The 15,775-nt window shown below is 39.8% G+C and overlaps 1 protein-coding gene across 2 annotated transcripts in view; it reads left to right on the forward strand.

Annotated features, from left to right (window-relative positions):
• GALNT10 (polypeptide N-acetylgalactosaminyltransferase 10) overlaps positions 1–11,798 on the forward strand; it is a 78,228-nt gene extending 66,430 nt beyond the window's left edge. The window contains exons 11-13 of one of the 2 annotated variants that reach the window (XR_006416673.1): positions 1,371–1,520; positions 2,340–2,849; positions 5,207–11,798. Coding sequence is in view for 1 of the 2 variants with exons in the window: in XM_044450925.1 (XP_044306860.1) it covers positions 1,371–1,520; positions 2,340–2,507 (318 nt within the window). In the remaining variant the exon portion in view is untranslated. Of the gene's footprint in view, positions 1–1,370; positions 1,521–2,339 lie in introns of both variants that reach the window. The other variant, XM_044450925.1, reaches the window with a different exon arrangement.
• Positions 11,799–15,775: the final 3,977 nt, after the last annotated feature.

The raw sequence follows: 15,775 nt of genomic DNA on the forward strand, positions 1-15,775 counted from the left end.
GCTGCCATATGAGGGAAGCCTGGTCTTTGTATCCAAAGTGATGGCCCACAGCTATAGCCCTTTGAAGTCATAGCAGGCTGTAATCTGCAAGTCTTTCACAGGAGGCTAACATGCTGATACAAACCCTTCATTTTCATCCAAGTTCAGGTTTACATCTCACTATTCAGCCCTCAGAGTTGTCCAAGAATATTCTGTGCCTGGCTTCAGGACTCCCATCCGACTTGTGTTTTTGTCAGTTGATGCCAATATTTCACCAAGTGTAGGAAGACAATACATTTGAAAAAATCAGTCCTTATTATCATTTGTACTGTATATGCCAGAATTTACTACATTTCCCCAAGTTGAGCATCTTTTTCCACTAAGCCATCCTCTCCTGCAAGAAAAGGTTATTTTTAACCTTCAGAGGTGAACACTAGAACCTGTTTTTTTCCAGGGAAGAATCCATTGGTTTTTACGCCAGATACTGCTTTGTGCTGAAGGAGGAATGTGGACTGCAACCCATTTTAGTCATCAGGGATATTAACATCTTTATGATGCACAAAATATTTCACATAATGACTATGGCTAGCGTATTACCTTTCCAATATAATTGGCTTGTATCTGTAGACCTGAAATTCACTAGCTATATAACCATGTCTCTATCAGACTGTATCACAGGCACCCTCTTCTGAATTTTGTCGTGGGGTTACTGCTTCCAATTTTGTTGCTTTCCCTTTGGTTTTGGAATGCCCTCAGTAACATTCACCAAGTGTACATTACTGGATCTGCCATGTGAACACAATCTTTGCATTTGCTCAGCACTGCCGGGCAAGACCTGATGCCTCTGACTAGGCAGTATGTTCCTTTTCTGCTGGCTTAAGACCTATACCCACCTCCAGTAAAACAGTGTACATTTGTAATGCACAGAAATCATTAAGAAGGATGACAAGTTGCTTACCTGTAACTGTAGTTCTTTGAGTGACAGCCTGTGCATTCATGCAGCCAGCCCCTAATTCCTACTTTCATTACCTACCTTGGCCTTTTGTCCTGCTTTGTTTCTCCATATTGCTCCAACATCTGACTCTAGAATTCAGCAGGAAGAGTGAGGGATGTGGCTTCTGAATGTATGCAGCTAAATTGGAGGAAAGATATTCTGCAAAGGTTTCTTAACTCTAGAAATTTCCTGAACAAAGCTGCACAGGCCTGTATGTGAGAATGCGTGGGCAACCACTCACAAGGTTGCAGTTACAGGGAAGTAAGCTGTCCTGCCTGCCAGAATCTCATCTGAGTGTAAGTCAGCACAGAAAAATGTTGATGTGCCTACAACCATGAACTGTGTGTGACGAGTGGCAGCTTTTTTAAAGTAAATGCTTGTATGTTTGTCTAAGCAGGTGTTCACTTTTAGCTGGCGAGAAGACATCCGTCCAGGGGACCCCCAACACACAAAGAAATTCTGTTTTGATGCTGTTTTTCACAATAGTCCAGTAACACTCTATGATTGTCATGGAATGAAGGGAAATCAGCTGTGGAAATACAGAAAAGTGAGTGTAATTCTGTCAAAACTTTATGGTCACCTGTGATATTGAATATATTAGTCTTACAGCTACAAGTGGAGGGAACCCCCATGTTTCTTAACAAAAGGAGCTGCTGAGAGTATTAGTAGTCATGGGAAAAATAGGGCATAGTAAAGTTGACTCCCTGTATTTAAGACACATACAGGTAAAGATATTTACCTGGATGGTTGCCTGGATGACAAAAACACTCAAAACCAAGGATATTTCACAGCTGCAGAGCATAAAAGCTCTGTGATGAAGAATATAAAACTCTAAGGCTGAAATGGGTAGACTGTGTTACCAGTTGAGCAAGACACCACTCCAAGAAATTTATAGTTCCTAGTCTGACCATGAAGCCCTACTCATAATGTAAGTGAATGTATAATATTGCACTGCTTCCAGGAGGCTTAAAACACCAGAATATACATCCATGCTAGGCTACGTATAGCTCAGGTATTTCAATGTCTGCTTCAGTGAGTTTGTAAGATAATGGGAAATTAACAGTATGTGGCTTCTATAAAATGTGTGTGCAAGTGAGAACTAGGAGATAATACCGTGTGTTTAGATGTTGGAAAAGTGCTGCCTTCATCAAAATTTATTTAAATATTGTTTAAGGCCATTTACCAAAGCCATGAACAGTGGTTCTGTTCAGAATTAATAAAGAATGCTGCACACAAGAAATACTGCTTACTGCACTAGAGCTGCTATTAGATGCTAAGTAATGAGAAGGAAAATACTTTTTTTAATTTCCAAATGCCTTGATGTATTCCATAGTCTAGGAAATTTATTTTGAATTCTTATTCTCAGGACAAGACCCTTTATCACCCAGTAAGTGGCAGCTGCATGGACTGCAGTGAAAGCGACCGAAAAATCTTCATGAACACCTGCAGTCCCTCATCTCCAACACAGCAATGGATATTTGAACATACAAATTCAACTGTCTTGGAAAAGTTTAACAAGAACCTTGACCTTTAAAGACTGTCTATATATATGTATATATTACAGCTATAGTTTTTACAGGGAAGATGATGATTTTTTTAAAAGAATAATTTTTTAAAAAAATAAGGTAAAAGGGAGAATCTCAGGAGAGGGTGCGACTATCAGGCCAGTCTTTATTTTGATGATGCTGCATCTTTATCTTTTGGGTGACTTGAACCCCTTTAGCAGATAGAAATCTGCATTGCTACAATTATTTCTTAATCTTATGATTCTTGGCCATTAAGATCCCATTTCAAGCTGGCATTTGTGTTTTCCATGTGATATGCAACAGTAACATTTTCTCAGAGCCAGACCCATGGACCACTCCTGCACCCAAAGGTGAGTGTTGCTCATCACATTGCCCCTCGTGTTGGAAGTATGACGTCCCTCCTGTCTCTGTGTGGCAGTCCACAGGGATAGATGTGTGGGCCCTACCGAGGATTTTCTACTTGTGACTACTAATGATCAAGGGATAGATTCTTTCTCCTTAAAGTTCCTTGTCTTTTCCCTGCACAGCTCTTCCCCACCAGCATTTAATTCATTCATCCAGCAGCCCCTGAAAATACCTGACAACTCTCTTAAAACACCTTTTTACAGTGGGAGTAAAGCATAAAAAGCAACATAAGGGTCATTTGAACAACCTTTTATGTTAATCTTCCTCTCCTCCTGCTCCAAACCCTTCTCCACCACCATCAGTCTCCTTCAGAAGTTTCCCTGTGCAAGGGAAGATCTGTTCTTCTAGCAGTGTCTGCTCTGGCAGACAGATACAGTGGGATACAACCTGACTTGTAAATATTACATTTTATATTTGAATCTGTGTATTCCAGACTTTGAGGTTCTGATGACTACAATATCTCTGACCTATCCCAAACAAACAATACCTGTCTCAAAAAAGCAAAATTTCGAAAAGAAAATTCTCAACACAACTTGTACTGTTGATTGAATATGTAATACATAAACCCATGCAGTGCCTGGTGTTGCTGATCACCCTATATACAGCACTAGCATTGTAAATGTGATCTGTTACCTAGATATCACATATTCAACCCCATCTTTAGCTTGATGCCAGTTCTGCTGGGTATTTAACAAACAATGGCTTCTGGACTAACAATTAGTGTTTTAGGAAAAAGTAAAATACATCTTGTACAATAATCCCATGCACAGCTTATTAACTTGGCCTCTTACAACATAATTGGTCATTTAACTGGAGGTTAAACAGCACTAATGTCTTTAGTGTTTTTCTGCCAAATCATAACATTTTTTAATTGTGAGAAACTGAAGTTTCAGATTCATGCATCATGGTGCCTGTTATGAACTAGAGAGTGTGTTTAGTATGGCTGAGACGGCCTGCTGCTAAAATAAATGTATAGTTTTCAATAGGACTGTAGTTTTGGAATACAGGACCATTATATAGTATCACATCACATCCCAAGGAATCTCATAGCCCAGTTATCTTTGACATGGTTTGATGTTGGTGCTGTTTGAGATCAGCACCTGAAAACTGCCTATTCCAAATGCTTTCAAGTTCACCTAGTAATTGATGATGTGCAGCTGGTTCTTTCTGGCACATGAGATTCAGTCTTGTACTGCACTTGTGACATTCTTTTTTCTCAGTTTGCCACTATACATAAAAGACACAGGTAAGGCTGTACCTAAAAGACTAAGGCTAACATTGTAAGATGACACCATGAACATTTTTTCCCAATTTATTCATTTTGTTTATTTAAAGTTTTTATATACTGTCAGTTCATTATAAAATCTCAAGACAGTTTACACAGAGGAAAAAACATTAAAAACTATTATTACAACAATAAAACAGATTAAGAACTCCTGAGTGCCAGGAGTTGATGCAACTAATTAAAATACCATTTATCAGGAGAAATTTAAAAAGTTTAGGCTGGGTTCTAGAACGAATAAAGTGTTGGCACCAGGCACACCTCTTCAAGAAGTTAATTCCATAATTGGGGCACCGTTGCAGAAAAGGCCCCCCTCCTCACCTTTTCAAGGAGGGCTCTCAGAGGAGGACCTCCACAGATTATCTTAGGGTCTGGGCAGGCTCATATGGAAGGAAACGTTCCCTTAGATTACCAGGCCCTAAACTATCTAGGGCTTTATATGTTATTGTTACGACCTTAAATCAGGCCCGGACTTCAATTGGTAGCCAGTGTAGTTGATATAGGACCAGTGCAATATGTTCTCATCTACCAGTCCTAGGCAACAGTCTGGCAGCTCCAATTTGAACCAATTTCAATGTCCGGATCACCTATAAGGGCAGCTCCACATAAAGCATGTTACAGTAGTCCAAGCAGGATGTTACCAGTGCATGAGTTACTGTGCAATGACAACAGTACTTCTCTAAGGTAGCTTATTTTAAGTTTGTAGTGTAGCTGTAGTGCCTATGCTGATTATGCCCCAGGGTGAACCAGTGTGAGATGACCTTTACCACATTTAGGACTACATTATGGAATTCTCCAGGTTATTGTATAACAAAGCTGTATAGAAACTGAAAAGTAGTCCAGGATTTATATAGTTCAGCACCCTTCAGAAGCCAGGACTGATACTGTTCTCATTCCACATCACATCAGGGAGGGAGAGCCACATTCAAGTGGGAAGGCATTCCTCCCTGCAGTGGGACTTGTGTAGACTGGATATGGCCACATGTCAACCCTCAGCCCATTTTGCCTTTCTCAACACAGAGCAAAGAACTGGGCCAGCACTGAAAGCAGCAGCCGCTCCTCTTAAGTGCCAGCTGAGTTACACGCCACACATATCCTTGCTGTTACTTCAAGCTGAAATTGGACCTAATGGTGGGGAAGATCTCAAGAAGACTCCATGGGCTGGAGGTTTGATGTCCCTGACTATTGTGATCACCGTAAAACTTAATGGAGATAATTTGTGTGCTTTTTCATTTAGCATTTCTGATTAGCAAGCATTGAATTTGAATATATAGCCTCCCTAGTTCCGAGTTAGCCGTATTTTTATCTAGTATGAAAGGGGCACAGGAATGCCCCTGAGTCTCAAAAAAAGGTCCACTATTTTAAGCCTCAGCTTATAGAAATTATACCTGATAACTGCAAATTTGGTATCTATGGTCAAGGATATGAGGTCTACAATTGTGTAAAATGTCAAACCAATCCAAAAACATTTGCTATAACACAGCAATAAAGTGCTGAAAATGGATTTATATTTCTTGATCCAAACTGCAGGTCCACATATTTTCTTTCAAGTTTTGTTGAATACTGATACACATTATTCTGGCATGATGAGATGTGCCTTTAGTGACATATCAAAAGCTGTTAAAGAAAATATTTTAATAGTTTCTGAACTGGCGCTCAGAAGTCCCCAAACCAACAAAAGGCAACTGCTGGCAAAGTTTGTCAGGCATGCTCAGTTTCATTCTGAAGTTAGAATACTGCTATTCAAATGTTTTGTCATCTGTTTGCCATGCCTATTCCTGGAATGTGACCTCCCAAAGTGAGACTACTTATTACTACACAAATTAGGATCTCGTATGGGAAGAAGGAAGATAAGACTGTAATTATCTGCCCTTCTACTATGCTCCCAGTCTTTATCTGTCTACCCAAGCCTCCAAGATACATTGCCAAAGCAGCATCCACTTTATAAATGTCAAGTGAAGGACAAAGAGTTAAAGCCCTTTACCCACCATACTGGGGTCCTAACCCATTTTAAGTTTTTTGAGTTTGCTTTTGAATTCATAAGTCTCACACCCAGTATTATCAAGGCTGAATGGCATGTCAGGCAAGAGTCTTTTGCAGCCATACTTGGCAATGCCATGGTTTAAACTTCTACATGCAAAGAAAGTTCTGTATCACTGAGCTATAGCCCCCTTCACCCCCTATTCTTAAGATGGTTGTGGGAATGTAGCTGTATTCAGTCATTTCCACAGTATGTTAGCTATACATAGAAGAAGGGGTTTCAGTAGTTTCACCTCATCTAACGCTGCTTCCGTTGCTTCTTACATTCAGAGGCTAACGATCTGCACACAGTCCATTGGGCTCAATGGACCTATTTCTGAATAGGCATGCATATCGCCTCCTTGAGATGTGAAGTATTAGTCATTCATGACAGCTTTCAGTAAAGCTTTTATGTCATCACATTTTACTAAAACTGTATTTTTCTTCCACTTACTTTAGGATAGTATCTGTTTATAAATCCATAGCTAGAAATGTGGTTTTTCTGTAGATTAATAACTTCCCTTCTGATAAATTATCCCACAATTCCCACTCTGGTAAAATGTGCAAGTTTGCCTCTTCCATTTCCACGTCACTAATCTTTCATCAAAATAATTCCTCATAGTCCATTCAAAGTATGCCTAGATATATTTGTGCTCAATAAAGAGAAATGTTACACACACACGAGAGGATTTTTCATTGAGCATATAATGTGGAAAGAAAAAAGGATGGTTTGAATGTGAATACCCCCTTGTGCCCATGTACAAACTATTAATAAGGATCTCATGTACTAGATGTTACAGCATTTTTTGTCAATTACATAAAAAACATAATTGGAATTTTTCACTCCTTTATTTCATAGACTTGTTGATAATCAAGTATGCCCACTCTTGGTTATAAAAAAGATGAAATTGTCAATAAAGAATTTGTAACCTTTATACCATCAGTTAATATACCTAGAGAATGATGATGCTTGTAATAGGCCATTAACCATATTGTCAAGTAACAAGACTCTCTATATTGAAAAGGTAGTGAATTCTTGATTTCCATTGGGAGTGAAATTACAGAGCCTTCTAGTTACCATAATCTCTTACTTGCAACTGATTCCAACCACTTTCCCCAGGATTTTCCATGATAAAGAGCACATATAACTGTAGAACCTAGAAATGTTTGGGGGGGTTTTTTTAAGGAAATATCCACAACTAGAAGTCTTATATGTTTGCCTCTAAATCTTTCCTGAAAAACCTTGACTTGAGGAGGGTATATTTATAGGTCAGTCATGCTTGCACTCTCAGTTTATTTCCCAATCAACGTGTTCTCTATAATAATACATTAATGAAATAGAGTTGATGTACCTTGCATGGTAGCTGTTACTCTAGCTTTGCACTCAGGCAAGCTGTAATGGTCAGCCATAGTTAAGGTGCCGTTCACTGTAGCTTCCTGAAGCCCTCTAAACTCAGAGGATTATAGGCATCCAGTAAAAGGTAGGATGAGTCTCCACACTTCTCCCACTCTATGTCATTAGTCCTATTCTTCAGGAAGGGTTGAGGCACAGCTGGGGACCCTCATTCCTCCCCTCCGTACTGCATGTCTGCTTTGCAGTTGTGCTTGCCCCTTAAGAGCCACAACAGGTGCAAGGGCAACGGGAAGCTGTTCTGCAGTCGGAGTACCAGTTCCAACTTCAGAACAGATTTTCAGGATCAGAGCTGGGATTCCAAACTATCCCTGTGCCCATCTAGACAGCATTTAGTGGCCATCGGATTGTCCCTTTATGCATTTACTCCTCTGTAATAAACATTCCTCTTTCCTTTTGATAGTAGGGCACAGACCTAGCTGTTTCTAGCATCAAATATTTATGTTGGAAAATTAGAAGGCATTCTAAATTTAGTTTTTTAGTTGCTTGAAGAATGAGAAGTGCTCTGTTGAACATTTAGGCAGTTATTCTCTGAGATATGCTTAGTAGCATTCATCTACACTTGTATGGTCTAGAATTTCGAGTAGTTTCACCCATTAAGTTATTAAAGTGATTTTGCCAAATTACAGTCAAGTTTCAGATGCTCAGTTTCTCTAGCACACTGCCTTATTATAGGGCATTATTCCTCCCTCATTCTGGTCCTCTGCTAAGGGGTAGCTTATATCAAATCCAACAGAAAATTCTGTGTAATTGTCTCATCTGCACAGAATCTACTCAGAGTAACTGGTAACATTATGTATTGTGTAGACTACAGCAAACGTAACAGCCTCTTGATACCAAGAATCTCGTTAGTAGTGCAATACTTGCATTGCACTAAATATTATACAAATAATTGCAGTGTATATTTGACCAAGTGCCATTTTGGCTTGACTGTTTTTTCGATACATCTGATTAATATCTAATTTATATAGTAGCTTGTTTGTGTTCACTCTGCACAATAATAATATTCATAAGAGTCCTGCAAGATAGGCCAGTGTTACTGTCATGCTGAGATTGAGATAAAAGGTAATAGCTTGCCAAAGGCTATCTAATAAGTCATGACTGAGGCAAATTTTGTTTAGGGACTTGCCAGCTTCAGTGTTAGCCACTATCTACAGAGGATCTGTAGGGCAGCAGTATAGTCAGAATTCCACTGGAACCAAATACAGTGGTGAAGGCTAAGTCTTATGAGAGCTGTGAAAATTACTATCTTAGGGACCTCTTCTCTGCGGCAATGGAAATACTCGTATATTTGACAGCACATTTGAAAACAATATCTTTCCTACTAATCTGACTGAATGGCATTCCTTGATTTTTCCACACCACTGGCACAGTCAGTGCCCTGGAAAGCCTGGCCGAGGAAATATCTGGCCAAGGAGTGAAATGCATTGTTCCAGTGGGCCACCTGCTGGCTGGGAAATGAAAATTCATTTTCACCATGTTCATTCATACCGAAGCACATGTCTAGGAGTGAACCAGACTTGCATACATGTCAGCGTTACCTCTGAAAATAAACATTTTGCCTCTTAGTTAGGCTATGCAATATAAAAATCTTCAGTGCCATACAATGTGGCTGTCCTGTCACTCTAAATGTGTAACTTAAGAGCTATAGCTGGTACGGAAAGAACCATGCAAGCTCCAAGGCCAGAGTCCCTCAGAACACATTTCGAAGCTGCAGGTTGTTTTCTTCTTGAAAAATACCGTTCAGCTATGCTCATACTGGGTCTTCAGAGGACAGTAGTGTGCATAATATTAACTGGCACCTCAGTTGTCTTTCTAGACAAGCTCAATTCATACATTTGATTTTCAGGATGTGAGTGCTGTTTGAAATCCACTTCCACGGGGCAAGGAGTTTGTGTAAAGTGACTGCCCACCTAGGAGTAGTGATTCAAGCATGGCATCTTGACTCTTCATTTAGTACATTTGCAGTAGTGGTTGACATGTATCTTGTTGCTTGCAGTGATGCAATCTGAATCCTTGGAAGCCATCTAAATTACCTCAGCTGTAGGAAATATTCCTATCTGCTTTACAAAATTCTTGCATGCAAACACACCCTTCTGCAGTGCAAAGAGAATAATCAGCATCATTAAAATCAAATCTAACAGCATCATTAAAATAAAGAAGTGCCTTTTAAAATGCAAATGTACAGCAAATGCCTACACTTGAACAATTTCCTAGTGCCTTGCTGGACAAGAGTGAAATAGGGTGTGAGATATATAAGAGATCAGTGCAGTGTGTAATTAGTAATGGTTGGAGGGGATTTCTGTGTTTAAATATCCAATTTCAATCTCTCATTGTAGGATGGAAATAAATATGTTGGTCTTGATTTAGAAAATCAGAAGATTCCTGGGTTTCACTCAGTTGTTTCATTAAAGTAAACATGAATGGGGGAATGAAATAAGCAAGCATTCCTACACACACACACAAAATCAGGATTAATCCTAACCAAACTTTTTCAGTAGCTACTGAACCCAAATGTTGGCACAAATCTACAGTGTTCTACATACTATATCCTTCACCAGTATAATCTCGTAAGGCATATCAAAACAGACTAGCTTCATTAGGCATATTTGCCCATACCGATTCAACATCATAACAGAGAAGTCAGAACATTGTTCCCACCCTCTTACATGCTTGAATACCTTTTCACAGTGGTGTCTGTTTCATTCCACTGAACAGTCTCCAAGACCTGAAACCGCAATATTGGCAAGTGTTCAGTGAACACCAAGAACTGTTAAAAGTAACCGAGTGCTTGCATTGCTATAACTACAAGCCTGCACTAGTGTAAAATGTCTGTATTAAACCCCCTATGAACAATACAGTATACCTATTAAAGATCTGTCTATAGAGCTGAATCACCTTTAGTGTCTTGCCTTACAGTACAGCTTGATCCTATTCCTACTTACTGAAAAGACAGACCCATTAATTTCAATTAGATTTACTCCCTAGTGTGCAGTTGTTCCTCAAAGACCTAAGCATCTTGTCCATCTACGATGAAGATTTTATCATATTCCGTATCCCTCCCTTAACTTAATACTCAGTCCTCAAAGAAGCATTATGGTTAGTTTTCAAAACTATATACCACCAGCATAATCAGTGTGTCTTTTCGGCTTTCTGAATTCGCACATTCTCTTAAGTACCCAGTGGTCCAAATTGGATGCAGTGGTGACACACCCCTGCAGTTTTGCCCAAATCACATATAATGAGAGCTATTAAGAGCCACTGGGGTTGAGGGGCGCTGAACCCCATACCTGCCACTTTCCATGGCCCTTCCTAGAGGAGCCTTTTACCCAGCCAGGTGTATTCACAACTAGGCTCTGATGCAGGAAGTAGCCTTGGGACAGCCTGCAAGGAAGGGCCTCACAAGTGGGATGGAGGTTTGGCATCTTTACTGAGATGCCCCTTTGGCTCTTAAAAACACAGAGAACTGCTTTGAATCGGTAGAGAAAAGCAGCTGCCAGTAATAAATCTCATTGGCCTCCCACCCGCCCACCCGCTATTAAACAGAGGTTACTAGCCACTTCTTCGTCATGTGTCAGCATAAGGAGAAAGAAAACAATTTGGATTTTTTAAATTATCATATTTGTAACCCCATAATAGAAGGCTGTCTTGACTCTGTTCTGAGCTCTCATAATTCGTCTGTAACCACTGTTTCTAGCAGATCAGAAGATTTTAATTTGGAACAGCTAATGCTGTGAAGGCACATTACATTGACACTGATAAGTAGGTGCTTTTTATCCAAACTAAAATTAAATTAACTGTGTTCATGACATTGCATTGTAAGTAACCAAACTGACTAAAAGCATTAGTTCTTTCAGCAATAGTATAAAATGGTCAAATATGTTTTGAGGGAGGGGAAAATGGAATTAGGCAGTCTTCAGGAACTCTAGTTTCACATTTTGTGATGCATGCTTAGCAATTTCTTTGAAATTGGATGTTGCTGCATAAGATGTTGTATTTATTTTGTGCATCTTGGGATAACGTCCTGTTGTGCTGGGGGAGGTAAAGGATGTCTAGCACTTTAATGTAGTATCAATGATAAATTGGAAATCATTTGGATGTAAGGTGTAGTGTTTTTAAGAACTGAATGGACTTTCTTTTATAATATATTTAAAATAAATTTTTAATGTGTCCCTTTCAGAAGACCTGTGTGTTTTCTCTTTTGTAACAGCCAAGTCATTCTGTGGATAAGAAGGATAGATTATATTGATAGAGGAAGATGCTTTTGGGCACGGCCTTATGATACTCACAAAATAAGAGGAACTTTTTTAGATGTTTGTTTCTCTCAAAGTTGCATTGCACTCTGAACATAAACATAGGTTATTACAAAGGGGAAGGCAGAGAATGAGGTGGCTAGATAGAGTCACTGAAGCAGTGGGTGTGAGCTTAGGTGGACTCCAGGGGATGGTGGAGGACAGGAAGGCCTGGAGGAATGTTGTCCATGGGGTCGCGATGGGTCTGACACGACTTCACGACTAACAACAACAACAATTACAAATCACTTACCACATTAGGCAGTCTTATGATAAATGTGCTGCCTGGAAGGAATTATTCCTATCCAGTTTTAGATTTTTCATTTGGTTTGTCTATGCGAAGTCAACTTTTACTTTTTTCAGAAGAAAGTTGGATGAAAAGAATTTAGTAATGCATCTTTTTTAAAAACAAGTGTGTGTTTCCCCACCTATTTTTTGCAAGCACATTACTTTCTTGCTACAGTACACGCAAGTATATTTGCATACCTTTTCTACATACTCTTTTTCTCTCATACAACTGAATTAAAATGCTCCCTTAATAAGTCAGTTTCTCTCTTGTGATCCGGAAACAGATGAATTACTTGTTCTGTGTGGTGGCAAAGCAGCATGTGTTGGTGGGTCTGATAGCTAGTATGATGCGGTTAATATGCTGGACAAGGACTGGGTTGATCCATATAGATTCCAACTCAGCCATGGGCCGGTCACATACTCTCAGCTGAATCTACTTCACAAAGCTGCTGTAAGGATAAAATGGAGGGTGGAGATTTTACACACCACCCTGTACTTCTTGGAGGGAGGGTAAGTTCTAAATATAATGTCATAATAAAATTGTTAGGCCTGACGATTTTCATTGTTAGGGATGAAACCTCACATGAGGTTCATGGACAATGAGTTCTTAAAGGGGAAGACAGGCAGAAGGCATTTGGAGGCTCAGGAACGGCAGATGAGATAACGAGGTCACCAAATCTCTACTGAAAAGTTCTTGGACCAATAAGTCTGTGGGAAAAAAATTCTACCATGGGACCGAATCCAGGAGAAAATGCAGGACAAGAGGAGCATACAGCTCCGAGAAGCTTCTTTGAGGGAGGTATGGAGCATATTCACACACAGGAGGGCCTTCTCTGCGGTGGCACTCAAGACTATGGAACATGCTCCCCAGAGAGGTCCGCCTGGCACCAACCCTCTATTCTTTTCAGTGCCAGGTTAAGACCTTTTTATTTAACCTTCATTTTAACAACTAATTCTATTTTAATAATACTGCTAATTTGTATACATTTTATTAAGAGAGGATGTACTGAGGAATGTGTTTATGTTATTTTTATTATTATATCATTACCTATGTTGGAATTTTATTCATGTATGCCGTCCTGAGGCTGTCGCAAAGGACGGCATACAAATGTCTTACATACATAATACAGCTGCCATGTGCCCATTGTAAGAAGGTTCCTGTGACCTATCAGCATCAAAGAAAAGGGAAAGTGGTTCAATAGAGTACTATTACCTGACAAAGTCATAATTAAAGGCTAAATTATCAATTATATATGCTGTCTTTTCCCCTCCCCTTTCTGCCAGAATGCGTAGACGAGTGACCACATGTGGAGGCAGAACAGGGGGTGGGACTCAGGGCCTTACAGGCTCCTTCCAACTCTACTACTATTCTATTCCGAGCCAAACTATTGGTCCATCTGGTTCTATATTGTCAACACTGACCAGCAGCATCTCTGCAAGGTTTCAGGCAGGATTTTTTTATAGCCCTAGCTGGAGATCCTAGCCGGGGATCAAACTGGGGATCTTCAGCATGCAAAGCGTGTGTTCCACTGAGTGAGCGATGGCTCTGCACGTAATAGTGACAAGGTCATTCCTAATCTTCAGGTGCTATTTTAGAATTCTGCAGACTTGACTTGGCTCTGAGGTTTACTTCAAAATAGAAGCATCTAGCAAGTTCAGTCTTTGTCAGCCTTCTTTAATGGTGCTGTTACCTGGTCACACCTGACTCTCCAAAACACCTGTGCTCAAACAATAAAATCAAATGGTTCCATTCTTCTCTAGCTACTAAAGAATAAAAACATCAAATTTCTAGGCAGTTCCACTGATTCTTGAAGTTCTAATAAGCACTTTAGTGTGCATGTATGTGTTAGATCGAGATTGCTAATGTTATTTGTCACTAACTGTACTTTCTGAAAGGCTATGCTATAGACAAGCCATCTGAAAAACAAATACACTTCTTGCTTTCACAGTGTCTGTCCTCTCATTAGATGAAATGCAATACTTGACTTAAATTGGGCACATTTATTTTAAAACACTGGCATCAAGTAAGATTCCCTTTTTGGTGCTTTTGCAATAATACATTTATAATGTTTTTACCTCTCTTTCTTTGCTGTACACCAGAAAAGAGACCTTCTTCTTAAACAAAATCTGGCCACTACACACAATCCATAATGAAAAATATTAAATCAGTTATGTAAAAGAACAAATTGTTCAATTTCCATATGGCCTTGCCCTAAAGCATCAGACACAAATTGAGTTTAATGAATGACTATTTCTCTCTGGATAATTATCCAGATTGAATTGCTAATATAAAACTTATTTTTCATAAAGCAAGACAACCCTGGTTGTGTGTGTGTGGGGGGGGGAACCCCTTAATATGAAAGTAATGGCATTCAAGGTTCATTTACCATGGCAATTTTTTGTTTAAATTATACTTTTCTGCAAAGTTCACACAGACCTATAACTTTATGGCTTTCATTAAACTGTTAATTCAGTGTTGCACTATATTATTACTGATTTTACATTTGACATCTACTAAAATCAAAATTAGAAGATAAGAAAGTGCAAACTACATTCTCGCAGAACAAATATACCAGATGCCAACAGGTCAATTAATTTAAAATCTCTTCCTGGCAAATTGGCAGAAAGCATTTTTAAAAACTAAATCATCAAGCATACAGAAGTAATAGTTTCACCAAGAAGCATCAATGTAATGTCTGCAAAGTCCCACATTTTAATTTTTCAAGAGTGTCAAGAAGCATGGATAGGAATGATAGAGCAGGTACTGTATACATGGACTTCCGAAAAGCTTCTGACAGAGTCCTTGACAAAGGTTCCTGAGTAAATTAACAATCATGGAATTAGCATGGAAGGCCAAACTGACCCCCAAGGAATTAAATGCTGGAGAATTCATTGGGCCAAGCAATATTCCCTAAATACCACCTTCTGGAGTTAGCCACTCAAGCAGGAGCAGAACCATTGGCACCCAGTGCAACTCCTGGATCTCCTGGCAGCTTTTGAAACCACTGACCATAGTATCCTTCTGGAGAAGGGTCATCCAGAGGTTGGGAGTATATCACCATCAGCATGCTAATAACATGCAAGTCTTATTTCTTCTTTTCATCTTCCATAGCCATAACTGATGAGGTGCTTAACCAGTGCCTAACTGACAATGGGCTGGAAGAGGGCTAACAAACTAAAGCTCAATCCAAAGAAGACTGAAATGCTGTTAGTGGGTGGTTCCTCTGACGGATGGAGAGTATTCAGCTTGATCTGGATGGGGTTGTATTCCCCTTGAAGAAACATAGAAACAGAGCGAGCCAGAAGGGTTCTCCTGGGCCATCTAGTCTGACCTCCAGTACCAGCCGGCTCCGCTCACGACATGCCCACCATGTGGACGTCCAGCCTATCCTTGAACACCTGCACCGATGGGGCCTCAACGACCTCCCATGGAAGCCCACTGCACACCCTCGGGGTCCTGACTGTCAGGAAGTGCTTCCTGGCATCTAAATGGAACCTTGGCTCCCTGAGCTTTGCTCCATTGGAGCGCGTCCTGCCTTCCTCCGCAGGGGAGAACAGGTCTCTACCCATCTCCATGTG

This window comes from Varanus komodoensis, unplaced genomic scaffold, assembly GCF_004798865.1.
Source record: "Varanus komodoensis strain SLA01 unplaced genomic scaffold, ASM479886v1 scaffold6_1, whole genome shotgun sequence".
Lineage (NCBI taxonomy): Eukaryota > Metazoa > Chordata > Lepidosauria > Squamata > Varanidae > Varanus > Varanus komodoensis.